This window comes from Haliaeetus albicilla, chromosome 12 (assembly GCF_947461875.1).
Source record: "Haliaeetus albicilla chromosome 12, bHalAlb1.1, whole genome shotgun sequence".
NCBI classification, from domain to species: domain Eukaryota; kingdom Metazoa; phylum Chordata; class Aves; order Accipitriformes; family Accipitridae; genus Haliaeetus; species Haliaeetus albicilla.
The window spans coordinates 29,378,984-29,403,175 of NC_091494.1; the positions used below are offsets into that span (position 1 = coordinate 29,378,984).

Below are 24,192 nucleotides of genomic sequence, written 5' to 3' on the forward strand. Positions count from 1 at the left end.
CGTGTCCCCCTGCCCAGGCGCCGCGTCCACAGCAGCCGCCGCGGAGACGAGCAGGGCCGGACGCGAAGGGCGCGGGGCGCGTACCCCGGCCGGGCAGCGTTCGTGCAGCGCCCCAGAACAGCGCGGTCCCTTTGGGCTACGACCGGCTTCGACGTCCGGCTGAAGTCCCATCAGCAGCGACGTGCCCGGGGCCGGCCGCGCGCCGTTTCACAGGGGCCCGCCGCGGCCAGGCTGAGCTGCTGCTGCCTTTGTGGCGGTTGTGACAACCTGAGCGGGCAGCATGTAGCTGCTCTCTAGGAAGCCGTAAACAAGGCCTGGCCCTGCTCCCAGCACAGTGCAGCTCCGTGTTGTTCTCGGTTGTGGCTTTTTCCCCCTTGACCTGTTTCCAAGAAATGTGGCTAGGCTTGCCTGAGGGATCTTGCCAGCGTTTGTTTGCATGATGGCTGCTACCCAGGTCTGAGAAAGCATCCGGGAGAACGCCTGGAAGCTGCTTTGCAGCAGAAGGCAGCCTGTGCCAAGAACAGACAAGGAGGCAGTCAAGGCAAAGCAGCTTGGGATGGCCCAAGGCAGGCAAGGAGGAGAGGGACTGGCCACAGTGTATGGGAGTTTGAGGGTGTGGAGAACAGCTTCCTGCAACCAACAGTTTATGGTCAGCTGTTTTCCTTACTAAGGACTCTTCTGCAAAAGCAGCCACAGCTCCCAGGAAAAGCAGGCTCCCAAGCGGGTGTGGACACAAGCTGCTTTTAGAATTAATGGCACTAGCAGCTAGTTATAGATTCAAAACTAGTTATAGGTTCAAAGCAGGAATTAGGTCAGGGCTTCAATTTGGAAAAACCTCTAATAAAGAAGCAATGGAAAGAAAGTGTCGTGGAGGCTGTTGAAGTGAATGAGAAAAGTCATGAAAGGGATTTTTGTCAGTTTGATGGTTGAGTCAGCTGAGCAAACCAGTGCATGGCAATGGACTCCCCATGTATCCCAGATGTGAATTTGAACAAAAAGGTGGCTATAAACTTGAGTCAGACCCGGCACCGTAAAAATGGAAAGTGGCAAATGTTGTTATAAAGGAAGGTCTGAGGCAGTCAGTTAATCTGACTTGTGTACCAAGCCAACTGCAAAAACATTTGTGAATCAGATACCTTGAGAAATGGAAATTTTTGCACAAGGATTAACATAGTTCTTTTTAAAGGAAAGTCACTGCCTGCAAGTTTATTCAGGTTCTCTGAGGGAGTCACAGCAGACGTGGACAGGGGTGTCTGGTAATACATTACATCAGTTTTTAAAATGCTTTTGACCTAGTTTAGGTGCCCACATGCTCTGCCTCCAGCCTGTGCAAACTGCTCGGAGAAGAAGTAGCACAGGCAGTTAAGTGCAAGATGTTTGATGTGGAAGGAACAAGGAGTCCAAAGCGCTGGACTGTATTGTGGGAGATGGTATGAATCCACTGGTGAGGAAGCAAAACCAGAAATGCTGACGTAGCTGAAACAGCACATATGAGGGCAAGGCTAAAGGCCACCACCTAGGAGGCAGTGGGCAAGAAAGTGGGTTGAGGCAAAGAGGGACAGTTGGTAGACAACACAAAGTTTAGACCAAGAAGCAGGGAACATCACAGGGACACTGAGAGCAACAGGCAACTCAGGTCAGTGTGGCAGGAGCACACAAACATGCATTTCACTGGGAGTATTCGAGGAATTGCACTGCAGAAGAACCTACCATTTAATACAGAAATGAAACAGAGAACTCCAGTCTGGTACCATCGGGGGGAAAAATGCCAGCACAACCGAACAGGAGTGCAACCCATCAGCTATTCAACTGTTGCTGTTTTGGCAGGGAGTGAAGAGTTTCATGGGCAAAGCTGGAAGAGGGCCCTGTGCTGCATCTGCAGACCTGCAGGAACGACTCTCCCAGGGACATGAAGTGGTGCAAGAAAAAGTGCAGGGACCTTTATTGAAAATTTGGACAAACAGGCAGGGGAGACCAGCTGTCCATGGGTCAAAATCTTGAATGCTAGCCCGGGGTGATGAGATGGGTGAGGCACAGGCTACGTAAGGCACAGAGGAGGCCTGTGAAAGGAGAGACAGGAATGGATGAAGTAATTGAGAAAAAAACTTTGGACAAATTTTTTGTGAATACTGTCTTTGGGAGGGAAAGCTGGAGCTGCAAGAAAATACAATGAGATACAGACATGGGCAGCTGTGCAAGTGTAGAGAGAGGACTGTGCTGGAGACAGGCCCAGGCTTCAGGCTGGAGTGGCAGGAAAATTTGTACAGTTGTTAATAGTGACTGAAGTGGCCTGGTGGATTTTTCAGAAAGGAGTGATAGGACAAAAAAATCCGAAGTATCTTGGCATTTTATACTGTTTTACCAGTTGGACACAAAGACTAACTATTCTAGATGCAACAAATCTGTCTGATCTGACAGTTTCTAAAAGAAAATGCCTCTTGACCTCCTGCTCTGGGTGGATTCCTAAACTACTTAAGTGAAGACACATTTATTCTTGGATACCACTGTTTGGCTTTTTCCCCAAAACTTACCTGGGGGTCCCCACTGGCTTTTCGGAGGCTCATATGACCAGAGTCAAGCTGGTGTACTGGGGTCCCAGAGATGTGGTAGCCATTCACTGTAAGAACAGATGGAGAGTTACTGGGCTTGCTGCTGGTAGCAAATGAATAATTGCACATTTTAAAAACTAATCACATAATTGAATCTACAGATACAAATCACACTGCCTTTTTTGAGTCACCAGTGTTCACTGCCTCCAGCCTAAGAAACTGGATGCTTCTCCCCATCCCAACAGGCTGGCAATATGACGTGTTAGCTCCAACCCAGGAAGACCCCAGAACCAGACTCTACAAAAGCTCAGCCCATGGGCCCACTCTGCCCTCAGGATCCTGCAGCAGGTTCTTATCAGGAGTTATGACAGGAGTTACTGAGCTGGAAAGAGCCAAGAAAAAGAGAGCCCCAAACTCAAAACAGTTCCCATAATGCTGTTTGGTAAAATGATGTGTTTGAAGAAGTAGGGTATGTTGTATTGGCTTTGCGTGGCAAGGTTTTGGTAGCAGGGGGGCTACAGGGGTGGCTTCTGTGAGCAGCTGCTGGAAACTTCTCCTATGTCTGACAGAGCCAATGCCAGCCAGCTCCAAGACAGACCTGCCACTGGCCAAGGCTGAGCCCATCAGCAATGGTGGTAGCACCTCTGGGAGAACAGATTTAAGAAGCGGGGGGGGAACTGTGCAACAAATGGCAGCTGGAGAGAGGAGTGAGAAGATGTGAGAGCAACAACTCTGCAGACACCCAGGTCAGTGAAGAAGGAGGGGGAGGAGGTGCTCCAGGCGCCAGAGTAGAGATTCCCCTGCAGCCCGTGGGGAAGACCATGGTGAGGCAGGCTGTCCCCCTGCAGCCCATAGAGGTCCACAGTGGAGCAGATCTCCACCTGCAGCCCGTGGAGGACCCCACACCAGAGCAGGTGGATGCCTGAAGGAGGCTGTGACCCCATAGGAAGACTGCGCTGGAGCAGGCTCCTGGCAGGACCTGTGGCCCCATGGAGAGAGGAGCCCACGCTGGAACAGGTTTTCTGGCAGGACTTGTGACCCCGTGGAGGACCCACACTGGAGCAGTCTGTTCCTGAAGGACTGCAGCCCATGGAAGGAACCCATGCTGGAGCAGTTTGTAAAGAACTGCAGGCCATGGGAAGGACCCACATTGGAGAAGTTCATGAAGGACAGTCTCCTGTGGGAGGGACCCCACACTGGAGCAGGAGAAGAGTGAGGAGTCCTCCCCCTGAAGAAGAAGGAGCGGCAGAGACAATGAGTGATGAACTGACCCCAACCCCCATTCCTGCCCCAGCCTGTGCTGCTGGAGGCCAGGAGGGAAAGAAAATCAGGTGTTGAGTTGAGCCCGGGAAGAAGGGAGGGGTGGGGGGAAGGTGGTTTAAGATTTGGTTTTTATTTCTCTTTACCCTACTCCAATTTGATTGGTAATAAGTTAAATTAATTTTCCTGAGTTGAGTGTGTTTTGCCCGTGACAGTAATGGCTGAGTGATCTCCCTGTCCTTGTCTCAGCTCATGAGCCTTTCATTGTATTTTTCTCCTCCTGTCCAGCTGAGGAGTGGGAGTGAACAGAACAGCTTTGGTGGGCACCTGGCATCCAGCCAAGGTCAAGCCACCACATATGTAAAAAGCACTGGTTTAATGGACATGGGCTTTTCATGTCAAGAAAGCAAGCCTTGTGACAGCTGTAGGTTGCTTTATTTTTCGAATATGCTGAGCAAAGAATAATGTTTAAAGTAGGGTTAAAACAAGATACATAACTACATCACAAATCCTTTGGTCACAACAAAATGCGCAACCTTCAAGCATACTTCCCACTCAGCTCTGCCAATAGAGGGGCATCAGTTCCAAAAAATTCTATGAAAAACATCCTCTAGACTGCATTATTTACAGTCAACTGGCAGCAATGGCCTTTACATTTAACGCTTTTTATTCTAGTGTAATTTTTGCTTTGCTTTGTCTTTCTGTGGTACCTGAAGCTTTTCAGTACAGTTACGCAGCTGATTCTCTGTTACTTGATTCCCCGAAACTTCAACTCAGGACAGAGGTGAAGTGGTCAACCCTGTAGCTACTGCATGCTAAAACACTTCATTGTGCACATGTGCTCTGCATGGAAGAGCTACAGCCAGCCCACGTTCCTCTGCAGCATTTTGCTTCCCCTGCCCTGGCAGAAAGCAGGACTGGGAAAGGCAGCCTGCCCTTCCCTCCCAGAGCTGACAGCCCCGCTGGCTTGCTGGGCCACCATCTGCCTCAATGCTCCAAGGAAGGAGCCATCTCAGCTCTAAGCAGACACTTGAGACAACTGGCCAGAACATGCATCAGCTGGGAAACAACAGGCAAGAATGGGTATCAGAAGGGAAAGCCCCACCATGTTTACTCTGCTACACTCACATAACCATGTACATTAAGTACATATCCCATGTAATCACAGCATTTTCCTTTGCTGAGTGGTAGAGAAGCAGATTCACCCAATGCAGTGGTCAGGCACAGCATCAAACAGTACCTGCAGAACTCTTCTGTGACACGGGGCTCTTTGGAGTCCCAGGCACACTGCTTGGCCGCTCCCAGGTTGTTTCTGTTGAAGGAAAACATCAATGTAAGGGTGATGGAGGCCTTGCACACACACCAGAGTTACATCTAATTACACATGTACAAATGGGTCTGACCCTCAGTGTTTTCTGAACCAGGTTCTCACCCTGTGAGGAAGGTGCCTGCAACTCCCTGCACTTCCCATCTCCTCCCATCTCTTTCTGCTGGCGCTCTCCAGCCGTGGCTCCCTTAGCAGCCAGCTGGGATGGATGGAAACAGAGCAGATTGGGAGCTGCATCACTGGTTCTTCCAGTGCAGGTCTGCCCCAGGGCTGTGCTCAGCAAGAAAGCAGGGATACAGCTGTAGCACAGATCACTGCTTGTAAGCTGCTGCCACGATCTGCACAGACAGCCATTCCAGGTGTAGTTAAATCAAGCCCAGGCCGGGGTCCTACCTGCAGCCCACTGCAGACATGGAGACCTGCCTGGCTGCAGCAGCTGCAGCACAGCCAGTCGTGGCCCTTACCCTGGGAACAAGGACCAAGTGGTGACAGTGCCTTTGCCCCTGCTCTCCGCCTGAAAGGCAGCTGTGAATGACTCAAGAGATGTGGTTTTAGTGACATATACACAGACCATAGCATTTCTTTTCCCTCAAAACAGCTATTTCCCTGGTAAATTCCTTTTTTTCCACTTGGGTCCTTTAGCAGCTGGGATGTGCAAATGTATGTCACACCAGTTTTGATAATCAAATCTGCTGTTGCTTTTCCCCTCTCAGTTTGCTCTGTAGTTTAACCATTCTGCTCATTTTCTCAGGAAATGGAAAATTATTTATGACCACATGCTAAATACAGAAGATTTAATTGCAAAACTTTGTAGAAGTTGCAAACAGCAGACAGTGGAGTTAGAACAGCAACTTCTTCTAGAAAACCCAAGCCACCATTCCTTTTGAGTAAACATATTGGTACCAAACCAAATAAATAATACTGCCTGCCTGCCAATATTAAATAAGAAAATAAGCAAGTTAGTGTAATCAAGTCAAAAGACTACTTTGGCCACTTCTTTTGAAACTGTCAGTCCCAAAATCCCAACCAACAGCCATCTAACCCTGCCAGAGCCTGAAATTCTGCATCTGTCTCAGTATTCTGGATTAACATGGTCAAGTGGTAAAAGATCAGGAGAGGCTGAGAGCCCTTGGGTGTAACAGTTTAGGGTTGGCAGTCTGCACTTCCATCAGGGCACGTAAGGCCTCCTATCCTGGGTGAGTGCTTATCTGAGCAACAAACAGGATGCTAACATGCTTCAAGAACCATAAAAAGCCTAGTGGGTAAAGAAGGGAGTACTGTTTTATCTGTCTTTATATATACATTCATGCACATATATACACAGAGAGATGTCCTCAAGGGTTGTGTTCAGTTCCTTATTTCAGGAAAGGACTCAGGATTACTGATCCCAAATGGGGGAAGGTGCCATCCCCCAGACCTGTGATGCCCAAATCTTTGAGACACACACCCCGCTTCCCTCTCTCTCCTCTTCTTCCCAAGCCACAGCATAGTTTTGCTTGCAAAGAAAAATACTTCAAGCTTTTTTTTTCTTGCAAGTGCAAAACCTGGTGGACTAGAAGCTTTGATGAATCATGGGGAATACTTAAATTTTTCTCAGCTTTTTGTGAATTGGGTAGTATGTTAATAAATTCCATGTTAGGTCAATGAGGAAGACTTGGAATGTGTTTTAACTAAACAGAAGGAAATTCAACTGCTAAGAGTTGTCTTTTATGAGTCAGCTTGTCTTGGCTTAAAATGCACAAGTGCATGGTTAAATAAAGACAAATTCTGATTTACATTTATTGTAATGCAAAGGTAAACAATAGAATACGCTACCCACATTTCTGGTAGATTTTTTTTTTTCCTAACCTAAATTGTAGATTAATGAATAATGTAACTGAGTTGACTTGAAGACAAGTGTTTTAAAGAATGGCTTTTGGCTCTGTATGGAGGGCCTGTGATGTCCACTCCTGCTATACCCAAGTGCAATCAGTGGGGTAACATGTTTTTGTCAGAACTGACTTTGACATTAGCAGTAAAAACAGTTACCTTCATATTTAGCTTTTTTTTTTTTTTTAATGCAAGCATATCTGTCTACAATATTTTTGCATTTTTGAGACCATACAGAGGAATGTCCCTAAAAACCTAACAAATATATTGGAAATGTAATTAATTGGTTAAAATTACCAGCTGCTGCTTGTAACTGGTCTCTACTTTGCCTGCTAGCTGCTGTGGAGCTAGTGTGAAGTGCCTAATTCTTCCTCTCTGCTATACAGATAGATACATAACTTGAAGGCAGAAATTCTATACATGAAAGAGCAGTGCCGTGTGGTTAGCATATTTTGAATACAATCCAAAACACTCAGTGTCTTGACAAATTTTCTAAAATAAAGTGATTGTGGAGTTATGCAGATTAAAAAATAAATCAAACAAAAAAAGCGATAAAAATGCATAAAATAGAAATAACATATTTTATTGGGTAGCGAATGAAAATAACAAGAATGTTTTTAACCCCATTTGAGTGCTAGGAGAAAAAAAAATCCACTTCTGTGCAAAGAGTAACAGAGGGATTATTCTGGCAGCCCAAGCAGGGATAGGAACTAACCTCGATCAGGACTGCACTGCTGTAATGCCATCTACTGGAAGCAACTAAATTTACCAGGATAATACTGTAACATTACCAATTTCTCTGCAGCTTAGTCATGATTAGAAGTGAAGCAGGGGTGGGGGGTGGGGGGTGTGATTTTTTTCCACAACTTCACAGAAAGGCTTGGTGAGAGATAACACCCTGTTTGATATAGCCAAGACAGAGTCTCGTCTTGGAGTACCAAATGCAGCCTTTGATCCTGGTGCTTGGAAAATCTGAAGACTACTTGTAACCCTGTGGTAAAACAATGATCACTGCTATTAGGAGTAGATTCAGTACAAGACAAGATTTTATATCCCACCCAATTTTCCAGAGAGGATGTTGGAGTCAATCTAAAACCTCACTCTGTGAGAGTGTAATTTAGCACTGGCAGACCAACACTGACAAATTCTATCCTCCCTTATCAGCCACATGTAATTATTCTATTTAGCCAATGAGGGGAAGGAATAATCAGTAGTTTCCTTGTCACTCTGTGGACTGCGAAGGAAGTCTGTGAACAGAAAAAAGTCCTGCAGCCCTGGGAGATATCTGGAAATCAGTTACTGAACAGCAAGCCAGTAGAAAGCCACTTGCTCAAACTGAAATGATGTAGTGAGATGAAAAATAGTTACAAGACCCAAGCTATATGTGCCAACAGAACCAAAAAGGGTTTTCACAGATGTGGTTAAACATTTCCTCCCAAAGGAAAGCGGAAACCTGTGGTGTTTGGGGGAAGAAAGTTCACTTTGCATCTGTTTGGCAGAATGAGAAATGCCATGATGTGTCAGGCCTTCAGAGAGCCACACATTCTGGGATGTCATGTTAGTCAAGAAACACAGCTTCTGAGCAGGTCCTGATGCAGAGTATTTTTGGGATCAAAGGGTAGCAGCAAAGAATGAAGTTTGTGTCCCTTCTCCATGAATCCAGTAGCACTCTGAGGTCAAAGCAGTTGCTTTCCAGTCTGAACATACAACATCAGCCAAACATCAGGGCTTTAAGGTCTAGCATAATCCCTCCTGATTGTGCTTATATTGCTTTCAGGAATGGATTTAGTATCTCTGCATGGTGTCATGTGGTGCTATTTTAGGACCTAAATGCTCCACAGTTCCATTGGCCAAACTACAAGAATGGGGCCGAGCAAGCCAGAGGACCTCGGGGTCTGCTTACCGTGCAGAAATCTTCCCCGGTCTTAAGGACCTGTAGCAGGTACAACATGTCACCCAACTACTGGTACTATCTCAAGCCTTTGTAAATAGGTTTGGAGTTTGTTTTCATTTTAACAGCAATAAATCTGTAATGCTGAGCAGCTCCAAACCCAGTTTCTGTCCTGAATAATGTGAAGCTGTGCAGGCTGCACAGGTCTCTCTGACATGGATGAAGAACAGCAACAGAACACGTCCTTCCTCAATGCCACAAGAAGAAACCCTGCAAGCTTCTCCCAAACTGTTCCTGAAAATATGCAGAATTAGAAGTGATATTTGCAGTAGCGTAGAACAGGCCCCACAGTCTTACCTTATCTTTTTTGGATTCACTTTGCTCTTGCCAATAGCATGTAGGAATCACCCATACGTGCAGACAGTTTGCAAACCTCCTAGCCTTCCTTTGCTGCTCCACTGCATCTCCAGCAGGCTTTCAGCAAGGTTTGCAGTCTGTCCCTGGCTCCCCAAAATTCAAAGATTAGTTGGACCCGTGAGTTGAAGGGAGTGCAGACAGCCCTGCTTTGGAAACAGGTTTCCTTTAACAGTGCAATACTGCACTTGCCAGTCTAAACCTCCGGGCTGCTTGAAGCCACCGCGCTCCAGCTGGCTTTGAAATTGCTGTCAGTGCTCTCGCGCCTTATCTCCCCTTTCTGACTAAGATCTTCCCCACATTTGTGATGAATCAGAAAGGGTTTCATAGCACTTAATTTCTTGATATTGTGTGTGGGAGAAAACAGCCCAAAGGAAAGGCAGGGGGAGCGTGTGGGTTTGTGCATGTAAGGAGGGGAAATCACTTGCAATGCCCTGAAACTGGAGTAAACCATTCAAAACTTTAGAAGTAGAAGGAGTGGGTGAATGAGAGTACAATGAAAATGTTTTCCTCCTATTCCGTAGAGGACGTGTAGCACAAGGAGATTTTGTTTCATTGGAATGAAGAGGTCTCACCTCTCTGTCAGTTCACAGAACTGACTCCAGGCCAGAAGAGTCCTGGCTCTCCCCTCCTGGCCTCCTGCAGACCAGAGTCTGAGGACTCTCCTGAATCAGCACTGCAGCTCTTTCATCTTTGACCTCCAATGATTTGGTCCAGTAAGCCCTGCAGTACTGAACCCGGTATGAATCACCTATAGCAACATCAGCTCAAAAGGCCCAAACAGCCAGCCCATGCACAAGCCTCTGAACTGCAACACGGTCCTCTACACAGTGTCCTCACATTGCATTGCAAGGTCACACTCCTCCATGGGCCTCCCAGGACCCTGACCTTTACTTCCATCCTCATACCTAATGAAAAGAGACAAGAAAAGCAGGCAGAAGTGATATGCAAATCTCTCTGCACCTGCATGAAACATGAGATTCAATCTCACAAGTGCTGAAAGCAGAGCACCATGTAGTGCATGAACTAGTTCAGCAGGAGTTGCAGTGTCAGAACTGAAATCCAGCTCCATCCTACATGCAGTTCAATAAAAAAGAGACTGAGACTGCCACATGGGTTTTATCCTCAATCCTGAAACAGCGCCATGGAGACAGGTACCATCCAAGAGTTCTTGAAATCTTCTGTCCATGTGTTGACGGTAGAGGTGCTTGTTGCTACCTCAACAGCATGGGAAAAGCTGCTGACAGTAGTCCTTACCTGATCTTTCAAAATGAGCACTGCGACCTGTACCATGCCCCTCCTTTTGCAAACACCATGCGACAAAAGCGAGCCCTTCATTGCAGGTTTAGTAGTGATAATAATGCTATTTCCAGCACTTTCTGAGACACACTTTGTTTTCTAGCTTTTAGGCCACTTTACCGGGGCAGGTTTCTATACCACCCTTTAGCTAGGGCATCCTGTATCAGAGGCAAACTGTCAATGAAAAGTTTTATCTATACGAGATTAAGCATGTAATAAAAATATTTGTCATCTCTTAGGTGTCTGAACAGATGACTTACTCTTCCAGCTGCAGTTCATAAGTTTAGTTGGAGTAGGTGTTGACTGTAGCTCATAAGGTATGAAAGAAAAACCTCAATCCACAGACTAAATCCTTCCAAGCTCCTTAACTGACTCAGACAAATGGAAAAATATTAGGCAGAGGAAGTACTAGAGTAGGCCACGGTTATATTCCTTCCATCCACTGATCTCTTACTTTGGGTCTAACAAGTACTTCAGAAGAGGCAGGAATTGTCTGCAAGTGGTGAACTTCCTCACTGCTTTCCAGCATTGCAGTACTGGTTGTCTTCAAGGAGAGCGCCCTTCTAATGCACCTGGCTTTGTTGAGCCCCAGGCTGACACATGCACCCTGGCTCTCAGGGATGCGACAGGGTGTGCTGGGAAGCTGCACCAGGAATATGCCAGTCTAGCCAAACTACTGGGTCATCTCTCTCGAAGAAATGGCATGCTTTCAGCTCACTTTGAGGTTGCTTTCTAACAAGCAAAGATGAAATGTCTCATTTATTCTCTGGAAATAAAGAGTTCAAGATTTGGTAAAGGTTAGAGGTAAAGTTACAAAATGACCAACTGTTATTAATAGCCTTAGTGCCACCCTTAGCCAGATTCATTCCAAGCTGTGCTTGGGCTGCCAGGATAGATCCTACTCTGGAGAACTGGCCACTCTCTGTATTCACCCAGTTCCCTTCCCCACTCACAACAGCATCAGTGAAAATGCAAATATCACTATGTGATCACAGGGTAGAAAATTCTCCTACTTAGTCTATTGTCATCCTCCAATTGCCCAGTGAAATGCAGCATTATTAAAATTGCTTTCATATTCTTCATTAAGGTCTAGCTTATGATGGTGCAGTAGGGAGGTTTCCTTTGCACCTGGTGCTTTTTAATTTAAGCCTTTTTATATGCCTACAACGCTTAAAAATTATGTCTTAGGAAAGAATAGTTGAGCTTGCGACATACTAATGTTATAGTGCTCTCAGCTTGGGCATTGCATAGAAGCTATAAGACATAAATGTAGTGAATGATGTATTTTAGGATGGAGAACCTCAAAACACACAGAAGTCCTTTGAGTTTCCAGGGGTACTCTCTGACCCAATGAGTGTCCTGATGACAAAGGTGTCGCATACAAGATGACCACAACCACTGTTACCATCTGCCCATGTTGTGCCAGACACTGTTCAAGACACAGCCTAGAGACAAGGCACAAGGAGGACGAAGACTTGTGGAGTTTCCGGCTGTGGATTCAAATGGGGCTTAGACATGTCAGCACTTAACCACCCAGACCGGGATGTTTTAGCAGATACTGCTTTGGTGCCCTGGGAAATTTACTTGCAAGACAAAGACAGCACCACGCTGGATGGAAAGAACCCAGCTGCTCACTAGCCATAGGATGTTTAAGGTCTGTAAGCACTCGGTTTGTGAGGGAAATGCAATGAGTTTATGGCGCTGAGTTTTCAGCTACTGTTTGGGAGCCGGGTAGAAAAGCACAATCTGTTGTTTCTGCTCTTCCTGGGGTCAGTAGGCAGGCTGCAGGTTGCAGTGGTTGCACAGCTGGACCAGAGACTTGCTTGGAGTTAGGAACTTCAGTGGAAGAAAGGCAAAGGGTAAATCAAGATAAGCAGGAAAGGGTACTCAGGAGGACAGAAACAGAAGAGCTGGCTGGTGGTACCAGGAGGATACTAAGTAATACATATTTTTTTCAGGCAGATCAAGAAGATTTTCCTAAAACTCTGAAGTGCTGGACTTGACATTCCTTTCAAGGAAACAACTGCTTGCAGCTACACATTTCAGGACTGCCTGAAAGTCCATGCCCCAGAACTTGCTGCTGCAGGTGGCATTTTATTAATGATTGTGATGATGAGAATATATGGACCTTAATTAGGATCAAAATAATTTGAAAGCAGAATTCCTGCTTTCCAGGAGACAGAAAGCTGTTCAGTAAATGGGAAGGACATAACACCACAGACAAGAAAAGCCTGGAAATAAGGACACACCATGTAAGGCTGACCTCAGCTGAGAATGCAAGATGGCAGCAAGCCACACACACACTTGTATCATAAGTATATGTCATCTTTAATGTGATGGACAAGGTAGCTGGAGTGCTATTGTTTGACTAATGCAAGAGGTATTACAGCTGCAGCACATCAGAAAATTTCTTCAGCATAATCAAATATTTTCCTGCTGAATCTACCACCCACGCACAGTTTTAAACCACTCCCAAAGACACTGAGCAACCATATGGTTAACCACATAGTAGCTGTGCATTCTGGGCACATGGTACTTTTGAACTCAGCATGGCAGTCTGATCCTAGGGCTCCCTTTTCAGAAAACACACCAAGGCCACCCCTGCCAAGCAGCCTACAGCAGTGCTATTTTCCTTGCTTTGGGCTCTGAAAATGCCAGCTAGAAGCCTGCTGCCAACCCCCCAAAACAACAGCAAGTAAATACACATAGTTATTTCACAGGGACTGTCAGGTAGGAGATATCCAGGGCAGAAATGATTTCACCTTACCTGCACCTGCCTCCAAAAGACCCATAGGTTGTCCAGATGTGCTCAGGGTTGAATGTAAATGTCAGCACTCTGTCTATTTGCCCTCTCTCCCAGGCAGGGTTTCTTCCTATTTAGTCTTCCCATCAGCTCATATACATGAAATGTTTTGAAAGCTTCACACACAGTGATTTTGCAACCCAGACCAGCCTGAGGACATTTATTTCTTGAAATTCCAGCAGAACAACAGAGCTTCTTGCTGACTTGCTGTAATGGTACCTGTCTTGGGAAGGGAATGGACAGGGATACCTCCCTACACAGCCAGGTGCAGGCAGTCTCAGCTGAATGAATGGTGAAATGGACACAGGCCCTGAGGGGCCAGTGGAGGTCTGCAGCACTTCACATAAACACTTACTGGCTTTTCTTCAGTAAGACCACACAAAACAACCCCTCGACTGAGTCACAGACAGAGTTGGAGGAGTGTGCATAAAGCACTGGGATATTTATCAAGCTGGGACTTGAGCCAGCTCACTTGAAATATGAAAGCCACAAGATAACTGGTTGTTTCTGGAGGCCTTATTTCATGTTTCTCCAAACAGGTCAACACCAGAGCTGACCTGTGAGCCCAAGGAAAGTGCAGGTGGACAGCTGGCCTGAAGGGATGGAACCCATCACTCTTTGCTGAGGTAAAACCAACAAAAAGGGCAACGCAGTTCTTTTGAGGAAGAAATAACAAAAGGCCTGTGTTCATATTTTTTCTGAAGCAAATAAGGGAATTCGCTGGGCAGCCAGGTTGATTCAGAAGAAGCATGGGAGCTGTGCACAAGGGTGTTTTACGCTCTCTCCAGTCCTCCTACACTTATTTCTCCCCTTGCCTGCAGACAGGACCCCTAAACCCATCCATCTTGCGATGTACAGACCCCTTTCTCCCTCAGTCCATCAGCTGACATCACCCACAGCTGCCCACACCCTCCCCATCCCCAGGAAGCAGAAGCAGCCATCCCTACAAACGCCTCTTGGCCACTGGGAAGGATCAGGCCAGAGAGGGGTGGGTTGCATACCATGCTCTTCCCATCCAGAGTCACAAGCTACAGCCCGGACTTCCTCTGCAGGGCAGCAGGAGCTTCAGGAGATGGGGACAAGGGGTTTGGGCTGCTTACACACTTCAAACAGCCAATTCTTCCCTTGGTGCACACAGTGGGTGTGGGACAACACAGACTGCACACGTGTCCTAGAGGGCTTGTTGTAGTGTGCAAGGTGCTGTGTGCCTGTGGGTAGTAATGCTGAGGCCCGAGAAACTGGGGAGGCACGGGCACGGAGATAGCCAAGCACTGGCTAAGAGGAGATTTTAATGTCTAAAACTTGATGGGTAAAAAAATCCAAGGCAGAGCAGTATTGTTCAAGGGCACAGTGACAGAGTGCTGAGGAACAGCCAATACTGCAGGTCTGGGAAGGACCTTCTCACCCTCAGAGTAACCACTCATCTCCCATTCATTGCTCCAACAGCAGAAAAGTATTTTCCCTCCATCTGCTGAGTCAAACCCATGAGTACTGCACACATAAATACAGTTTTTTCAGCTCAGACCTAGTAGTTTCTAGCACATAGAAAAGCTTTCTGTGGGGCTTACAGCTTTGTAGCACTGAGCTGCAGCTCTGGCCAGGTCTAAGCCACATGCTGTGGCTACCTTGAATGAGGCAAAGTGTGCTACCGAGAAGGTGTTCTCCTTCCTGAGACATCCCTGAAGCTGCACTTGCAGAGCTTGCCTTTCCTGCCAGCCCCCATGTGGCCTCTCAGGTTCTTCTTAGTACTTGTGCAATGAAGGTATATAAAAACATATTTCTTTCCTCAACCATTGCTATCCCAAAAGGTCATATTTCTGATATTTCCTAAGCCCGTCAAGGCTTCCTGCCCCTGGATAATTATTTTTGCCCTGGTCTGATTTGCAGAGCTGTTGGCCTGGCTTTCCAGCTCCTGTTACTTCAAGTAACCCCCATGAATACTGCAGCTTTTCAGACACCGAATCACCGCCAAAGTGCTGTCCCTCTGAAGTGTGAGTACACGTGCAGAAGTGTGTTTGTGTGCATGTGTGAACACGCCTGGGTATTTGCAACAGCTGTAGGAACCAAGTGTAGAAATGGGGTGTGGCATTTTACAGATGTCCTATGCATCCTACGCACTGTTGGGGAAGAAAGCCAGGGTGGATATTCTGGGTGTGAAGGGAGGTGTGCTCACCATATGATCTGATGGGAATAGATTGTTTCACTGTGCAGCCCTCTCTGTGCCTGCTGACACCATCATGGCTGCGTTCTGCTATGGAGTAGTAAGGGGCAGTAATCCCATGCAAGGAAACTGAGGACATTTTTTTAAGTTCCCCTTCAGTTCTAGGCTGTAAGCTCAGGTCCCCGGTGAGATTCACTACATCCAGCTTTACCTGTCTGTGGAGTCGGTATTGTCACCAAAGCTCTCCTTAGAGTCAATGAAGAGAGACTGGCACTTATAGGGTGTAGCTCACATTAGCTATTTTAGACACCTACATCAGGAAGACAATTGAGAGGTAAAGTTAATTATTTCTTTTCATGGATAAATGGTGAGACTGGAAGATCCCATTCAAATGGAGGTGTCCACCCTGCAGATGGTACCTCGTCAGGCAAATCAAACTGTGCCCTGCTCAGATGGCGATAGGGATGGTGAAACCTATCTAAGGGCACAGGAGTGAGCACTCTAGAGGCCAGTCAGTGCTGTGGACTCTTGACTGGCAGCAGCCTGACAGCCATGCACTCCTTTGCACATGCTTCTTTCCAGTTTATCATCCTTGCTTGCTGGTGTCCTGATTCTAAACAGAAAGCGTGAACATGCACTTAACCCTCCAAATCCCAGGAGAGGTATCCGGACTGTCCTTCCAGACAGCACAGGACTCCTTGCACAGTTAATGATGCAAAACAAGGACCATGACTGCTACAGAGAAGGGTCTTCCAGGCATTTTAGAGTAGCTTGCCATCTCTCTCCTCTTTCTTATGTTTTGACATGACATGCTTGGATGTCTCTAGATGGTGCACAAGATAGATGCCGGGCATCCTGACTGTAATGTAATTGATGCAGACTCAACCTTTCTACAGCAGGCCAAACTGTGAAAACAAATTTTAGGTATATTGAAATTCTCTTAGGCTTCATTCTGCAGACCTCTTACAGGTCAGAGGCCTTTAAAACGTTTTCAGGATTGAGTCCAACCAGTTTCAAAGTATGATAAATGTGGAGTGTTTACCTGGTTGGGCCACCAAGTGGAGACAGACAGGAATGTGCTGTCTTTGTCGACTGGCTCATTTACCTGTGCAAATCTGTTTGTTCCATACAAAGTCACCCCAATTCTTTCATTACAGATTTTTCTAACATCTTTTTTCCACATAAGAACACTATCTCATAAATTCTATTTCTTTCCGGTTAAGAACCAATTCCCTTGTGCTTTTTATGTAAAGACAATGAAAATTAGATCACACAACACCACGAATGGTGGAAATACTATTATGGTCAGATAAGATTTACAGATAGCACAGGCTGATAATCACAATGTGGAAGGACACTAACCAATGGAAACAGCTGGCAATAATATCAATGCCTCACAACGGGGGAGGGTTCTGTTGTATTTTGAGGTTCAGAAGATGTTACTTGCCCCTAAAATCCCATTTACCCTCCCCAGGAATGGGAATGCATACTTGAGTTCCCATCTTTGAATAGCTCAAGCACCAAGAGCAAAAAACCTATTTAGTCCAAAAAAAAGGCTTCTGCACCATGTGAGGAAGGAAGCAAATGGTGAAGCAGAGATGGTGCAGTGGCAGGCATGTTCAGAAAGGCAATTTGTTGGATGGACCGGTCACCCAACACCTCCTGTTTTCAAGAGGAGGGAGCAGAACTACACAAAAGGTTCAGCCGGGGAGCAGCACAGAGCCCCACCACACCAAAACTTGTACAGCTTTTGCTTGCTGACCTTCTTCAAAGGTTGTGTCCCCTCCCTGCTCCCAGTCCCATGCACCCATCCCAGCAGACTGATTGCACGGTGCGGAGCCCACCAGCTGCTGCTGCCCTGCACGTTGCTGGCTAATCCTGCTTTTCCCTGAAGAGCAGAAAGGCAGGACTGTCCAGGGAGGAGCAGGATCTGTACCAAAGCATAGTGGGGATATTCAGCATAGGTGCATGTGGGTACACATGAAATGAAGCACAGTAAATGTTCCTCTGTATTCATATTAAGATTCTTTGACTTAGACAACCAGAAAAAGCAAACCAGCAGTTGAGTGACAACAGCCTAGTTGGATGTGACGTATGTAAAACTGTTGGGGAAACACAAAGATACCAAATAAAGAACAACTCCCATGTGAGTCCCAGGCATCTGTCATCCTCTGCATTGATAAATATTTTTCATATAGGTTAGGCTTTACAGACTGAAAAAACAGGCTTGACAGGGATTTCAGAAAGTCATTTTCTCCCTGCTGTGCCCCAAAGCAATGCCAACATGATTTTTCATGGTTTTGTGGAACCTGCTCTTAGAGACCTCCGGTGATACAGACTCCCAGGCAGCTCCTTACTCCCACACTTTACTATCTTAGAGAACTAGGAAGATTTAGAATTGTCCTTGTTGCAACTGAAGTGTGTTACTGTGTCTTTTAGTGATGACAGGCATTGCAAACAGTCTTCTCTGCAACAGCATTTTATGCACTTGAAGCCTACTTTCATGTCCACAGCCACGTCTTTGCCTTCTTAGGGCAGACAGCCCCAATCTCTTAACATTTGCCCACAGGCCATGTTTTCCACATCTCCTATCATTCTTGCTACTCTCTTCTGGGCTTTATCCAACTGGCTCACATCTTTCCTGAAGTGTAGAGTCCAAACAAGATAAAATATTCCAGCTGAGGCTTTATAATTTCCTTGTAAAGTTGGAGGCTTACTTCATGCCTCACAAACATTCCTATTTATACAACGGAAAATGCTGGCTGGTTTTGTACTAGCACAAAACTGCTGGCTCACACTCAGTTTTAGATCCTCCAGAGCCCCTACATCTTTGTCTCTAAACTGCTCCATTGGCTTTGTCACTTAATTATTTCTGATGAAATCTCCAAAGTGCATCTTTATTGAACAGCATCCTACTCTTCCAGTGTGTGCCCTCAGCTGCAGGACGATTGTGAATTCTGAGCCTGTTCTGTGCAGCACACCATGTTCTCTCCCAGCTTCAGTTAAAGCTGACGTTTGAGTAAGTACTCTCAATGTCAACATGACATTCATTACTGGAAATACTGACTAGAACGAAGCCTCGGGCAGATCCCTGCAGGATTTCCTTCGGTACAAACTTCCCTTTGACAAGGGACCATTGATTACCATGCTCTGAGTATGATCTGCTAAGCAGTTTTGCACTATCTTATTGTAATTTCACTATGGTCCCCTTGCCCTTTAGTTTGTTTTCCCTCTAGCCAGTTTTCAAACAGCCTTTGCTGCTTTTAAGACCTGTCTTCCTGTAAATGAGCTGCTTTTCCTGCATGCAGGGACTCTGCTGACAGACCTGCCCTGCCTGGAGGCTGTATAAATGTTTAGCCACAGTCCTACCACATGAGAGGGCATGTACCTCCTCCTACCACTGCTTGTCAATGATGGAAGCGCTAAAACTGCCATGAACCTGCCAAGAAAGCCCGCTGTTGCTAGTACCCACCTTCAGAAAGGTGGTGGGTGCTAGCCAGGCCCCAGAGTGGGGTGGGGGATGCTCTGTTGTGCTCTTACCCGACCCAGGGCTCAGCCACAGCCCTGAGCTTGGTGAATACCCTCACCCCCCTCTGGGATATGCCTCCCACTGACTGAGAGGGCAACTGGTTGGGCACACAGGACAGCTGGAGTGCTGCAAGAGAATGACATGTCACTCAGAGGATGTCCAAATACAACATTTAAAAGAACAGACAGTGAACCCAGTGCCTGGAGCTTCCACGTATGCTTAGCATACGGCTGAGATAAGTGACTGTCTTCTACCTCATGCATGATGGAAGGGACAACCAAAGGGAGGATGCATGATAGCAATGCCTAAGGGATGTGTTACACGTATAAAAAGAAAGCAAGAGCATGGATTTGTGGGCTTCAGGCTATCGGAGACCTTGCAGAGCGCTGTTCAACCAAAAATGCAGTGCTACATTTGCTACCTAGCATCAGCCCTGAAGGAAAAACCACAACGTAGTACTTTAGTAATTAGCTGAGTTTAGTGGCAGGCCAAGTCTGGGTACCTCTGGACTCTGGAAAAGGTAGGATGAGAAACAGCTCTTGCAGCAGTACGCTGTTGGCGGAGGCTCAGCAGCTGCATCCTTGGATGGAAGCAGCTGCACAGGGTCCCCAGGGTGCACACAGCACACAGGCAAGGCAGAGCTTGAAGAAACTGCTAGCAGGGCTCCACTTGGTGAAAGCTGAGTATACTCCTGGATCTGTGTGTCATGGAGAGGAGCTTGCCATTCCTTCCACTCACTTTCTGGCTACTTCTTCTCCCAGATCACTACCTATGAAAGCATCTCCCACTCTGTCCACTGAACAGCTCTCTGCTTCTTCTAGTTATTATTAGTTTCTCCTCTCAAATTTCTGCATACTTGAGTAGAAGTAGATAGCCTGTTGCCTCTACTTCAGCTCCACTGCCTGGCTCAGCCCCACTGGGTAAGAGAAGCACAGAGCAAATAATACAGAAAAGCTTCCATAGGAGGGATATTCTAAGTAATTTAAAATAAGAGGGGGAAAAAATGCATAAAACCCAGTCTCCACAGCAGCCAGAGAGACCTGCTGTAAGCTAGAAGAATAACCAGTCATATTTATTCTCTCTGAAACCATTTGTTCTCTCAGAAAGCAGAGCTCAGACCGTGGTTGAGATATAGAAATCCCTTCTTGGATTCAAAAATTTGAAGGAAGGAAAAAAAGGCTACATAAAGTACCATCCACTATAACAAAGCTGAAGTTGTACAGTCCCTTTAGACAATTTGGTGCTTCAGCACCTGGAGAAGACACCCTTGATTTGGCATGGTAATTCTGATCCACACCCAGATTCTGCACCTGGAAATGGAAGGAAGCTCCGCAGAGCATTTCAGAGGAGCCTGGGAGGGAACCTACCTTTGGTCAATGACAGATAGCAACCACAGAGCCTTTCAAGGACAATTTCATGTTTCTTCCTGTTGAATAGGAAGCTTTGTAGATCCTGGTAGCAGGAGACATGAGACATACACAGGGACACGCCTAAACTGCTCTGAAGTCAGAACCTCCTTCCACTTTGGGACTGAAAACTGAAGTCCTCTCTGACAGAAGGCTCCAAATGGAGAAGAAAAACTCATTTTTCAGTGCAGCCCAGTGTAACAAGGTCCCTGGAAAGTATGTGTCCTGGTGTTTTGCTGCATGTCAGAGGGCCCACCCCTCTTGGTGCCAGCTCTCCACCTAATCCATGCAGCAGAACGCCCTTGGAGGGCTGAGTAGACAGTATACTGGCTGAGGTCCCCCAGCTGAAACATCTACCATAACCTTCAGTGAACAGTGCCTTGCTGTTATCTAAGTTGTCTTAAACTCACCTTCCAGTGCAGCTATGTTAATGTACAATTCTAATAAAATACTTTATTCACAACATCTAATTTCAGCAAAGTACGTACAGATGCTTGTGAAAGACAGAAGTGAAAAAAAAAGAGAAAACCATGATTAAACCACTTAGACTAAAAATAACCAGAAAGTTCTTTCTCATTCCCTTATCGCTCTGAATTGCTATCTTCTCCTGGCAGGCTGCTACACAGAGTTCCTTTCTCCAAGCATACCTTTTGCTTTGTTGCATCTGTTAAGGAGAGCCCTCCTTGAGAAAGTCTGTATCACAATGTACACTGATTGGACAGCTCTGAGAAGCTTTTTGGCTCTGGGAAGGCTCCTTCCCAAGCCCTTTGAAGGAGGTTCAGACAGATTTAATCTTTCACTCTGAATCTCACAGTAGTTATTCTTTGTCCAGGAGATAGTTTGGACATTTGTCTTCATTAAAATAAGGACTGCTTCACTCCCTTGGAGATGCAAATATTTCTTCCTCAGATGGGTGGCACCTACTCTGTTTGACTGACTGATTAACACTTTGTTGCCTTTTCTTCCCTCTAGTGACTCACTGGCATGTTTAACTATGAAATGTATCTCACACAGAATCTTGTATTTTGTAATAGTCTGTACATTAGCAAGTATACTTGTTGCACCCACCTATATGGGATTAATACATGTAGAGCACTGCTGGCATTTGGCTAAGACCAGACACAAAAGTAGTTGGCTGGGTAACCTCCAGCATCTTTCTCTTGTAGGCAGACTCAACATCTAGATTCTGCTGCGCTGCATGGACAGATCCCAGAGCTGTTACTTCCCATGCTATGCTACATTCTAAAAGAGCCTACATTTCATCAACCCCACTGAAGCTGGACTTCTGTCCAGCAAGGAGAAGTTATCAGTACAGTTCGTCAGGATGTGCAGTGCCCTAGCAAGAGAAGTGCTCATGCCTCTCCTGAGAGGCACTATTGCCATCAGCACCCAAAGCAGTATTCCCTGACCCTTCACAGTCTCCTGCTGCATGTGTGGGGCATGAGAAAAATCATCATTTCAGACAGTCTCAGCTGTGGAATCAGAGGGGAAAGACCATGGGACAGCAATGTGCACAGGGTCTACAGTATTCCCTGATGGGTTAGCAATGTCCCTTCTCTTTCAGCTGAGACCAGATGTACATTCTAGCAATAGCTCTCCCCCCTACAGTGGTTTTACAGCAAGTCAACATGCAGTCAGCCAGCCACATTGTGAGTCACTGTGTGGAAGCTGCTGAACACCCAGACTTCCCCGTGGTAGAAAAAAAATTGAGAGTATTTGTGAAGAATGTGGAGGAGTTCTTGAAACACTTTCTGATCATCCATCTCAGTAAAGAGATGACTGGTCCCTGGGAGATCTGAGAAATGGTTATGACCTTACAAACCAAGAGTTTTCCATCAACTGCTGTTGGTGGATAATGGTGAGCAGGAGACCTTTAACTAGATGGATCAGACTGAAGGCCAACCAGCTAGCTTCCACTGACCTCTGAGTTACCATGTTTGTGCACTAAACAGTAGTATATCTCTCTCAAAAGCTCCAGCATACTTTCATCATCTGGGGATAGCTATGATAAAGAGAGAGTGACCTAGGAGTACATCTACACAAATAAGACCTTGACAGAGAAGAGACCTAGCTCCTGCTGCAGAAACAACGGTGCTACAGAGGCAAAGCAGGAAGGAGGCCCATGAAACCCTGTGACAGGGATGTATACTGGCACCATGTCCCCATGACAAACACTGCCAATGTTTATCTTGATACGCCCAACAGCAGCTGCAGCAATGACAGGACAAATAAGCAGCTAAGACAAGGCAGCAGGTGCAGTCAGTGAGCTGTCCAGTCTATGAGACTTGCACTAAACCTTACCCACACCAATGCAGCTCTACCATAGGAAAGATGGGGACTGCAGTTTTATAGCATATTGTCTTTGACTTATCATATGGCTCAAAGCCAAAGAATACTTCCTGAGTGTCAAGGTGCAATCCCACTGTTAAAACAGCAAGCCTTGCATTCCAAACGTAACTTCATGGTGACTGCATGGCTCAGCAGGTCCGACTTTGCAGCACAGTCAAGGAAGAAAGTGCATATTCAACAGGAGACTGGACAATCTGCCTATGGATAGTCCTGCACTACCAGTTTTGCAGGGACAAAGGTCAGAGCCGATTAGTCAGATTAAATCAAAACAGTGTCCAGACAGCTGCTCATGCCAGGGCTGGATAAGGCTTCATCGCATACTTCAACAGAAAGGCCTGGAGGTTGCATTCAGCTTCTGCTTTGTCTGAGGCCTAGATGACACCACAGGTGACACTTTTTTGGCACATAATCCACTTTAAGGAAGCACAGGCATTTGGGATGTGAATCTGATAGTGCAATATAACCCAACTAGAGCAAAAATACTCCCAAGCAATATCATCAAACCGATAAACGGGCAACAAGCAGTATCTACACAGCTAGAAGACTTTCAGGCAGCAGCATATTCTAACTGAGCAGGCTGAGAGAAACTGAGCTTGCCAGGAACACCAGCTAAGCTGGAGGAGTGGAGGGGCCAGTGTGCCCCTGTACATGCTGCAGGAGAATCCTGTTGTCTCACAGAAGGCTATAGCCCCCATGGAAGGTGCGGGAGGCTCAGAAATGCATGATACTTGAGTTCAGCACAAGAAACAAGAGCAAGCCTAACTTCAAAGCCAGTTGGGCTTAGGACCACTCTGGTGAGGAGCTTTCTCATCTAAACAGAACTTGAATCAGTGCTCCCTAAAGCAAGGACCAGAACACAGAAATCCCACTTCTACCCTCTCTTTTATTCTGCTATTCTGAGAACCATATTTCTTGCTGCATAGCAATCCCATTGCAGTAGCTGAGAGCACAACCATAGGTGGTTTGGGCATTCTCCTGAGAAAGACTGGTTAGAAGTGACCTCTGGAAGTCTCCAGCCCAGCTACTCACTCTGAGCAGGATCACTGCTAACAACAGATCAGGTCAGCTACAGCTTTGTCTAGACAGGTTCTGAGATCTCCCAAAGATGGAGATTCCAGTACCTCCCTGGTCAGCCTGTGCCAGCGCTATCCTGCCTTCCTAGAGAAAATCGTTTTCCTGATTTCTGACCTGGACCTACCAAGCAGGATGTGACTATTGGCTCTTGTTACATTGCCTGTAACTTTTGTGAGGAAAGTAAAAAGCTGCCTGACATTATGAGGAAACTGAGTCCAGGCCATCTACCTTTCTGTAGTAGGGTTCCTGTGACAAGAGCTT

The 24,192-nt window shown here is 46.3% G+C and overlaps 1 protein-coding gene across 5 annotated transcripts in view; it reads right to left on the bottom strand.

Moving 5' to 3' along the window:
* GAS7 (growth arrest specific 7) overlaps positions 1-24,192 on the bottom strand; it is a 107,921-nt gene that overhangs the window by 43,155 nt on the left and 40,574 nt on the right. For all 5 annotated transcript variants that reach the window (XR_011327172.1, XM_069798841.1, XM_069798842.1 and 2 more), the window contains exons 3-4: positions 5,050-5,121; positions 2,532-2,617 (exon numbers count right to left, since the gene is read on the bottom strand). Coding sequence is in view for 4 of the 5 variants with exons in the window: in XM_069798841.1 (XP_069654942.1) it covers positions 2,532-2,617; positions 5,050-5,121 (158 nt within the window). In the remaining variant the exon portion in view is untranslated. The remainder of the gene's footprint in view (positions 1-2,531; positions 2,618-5,049; positions 5,122-24,192) is intronic.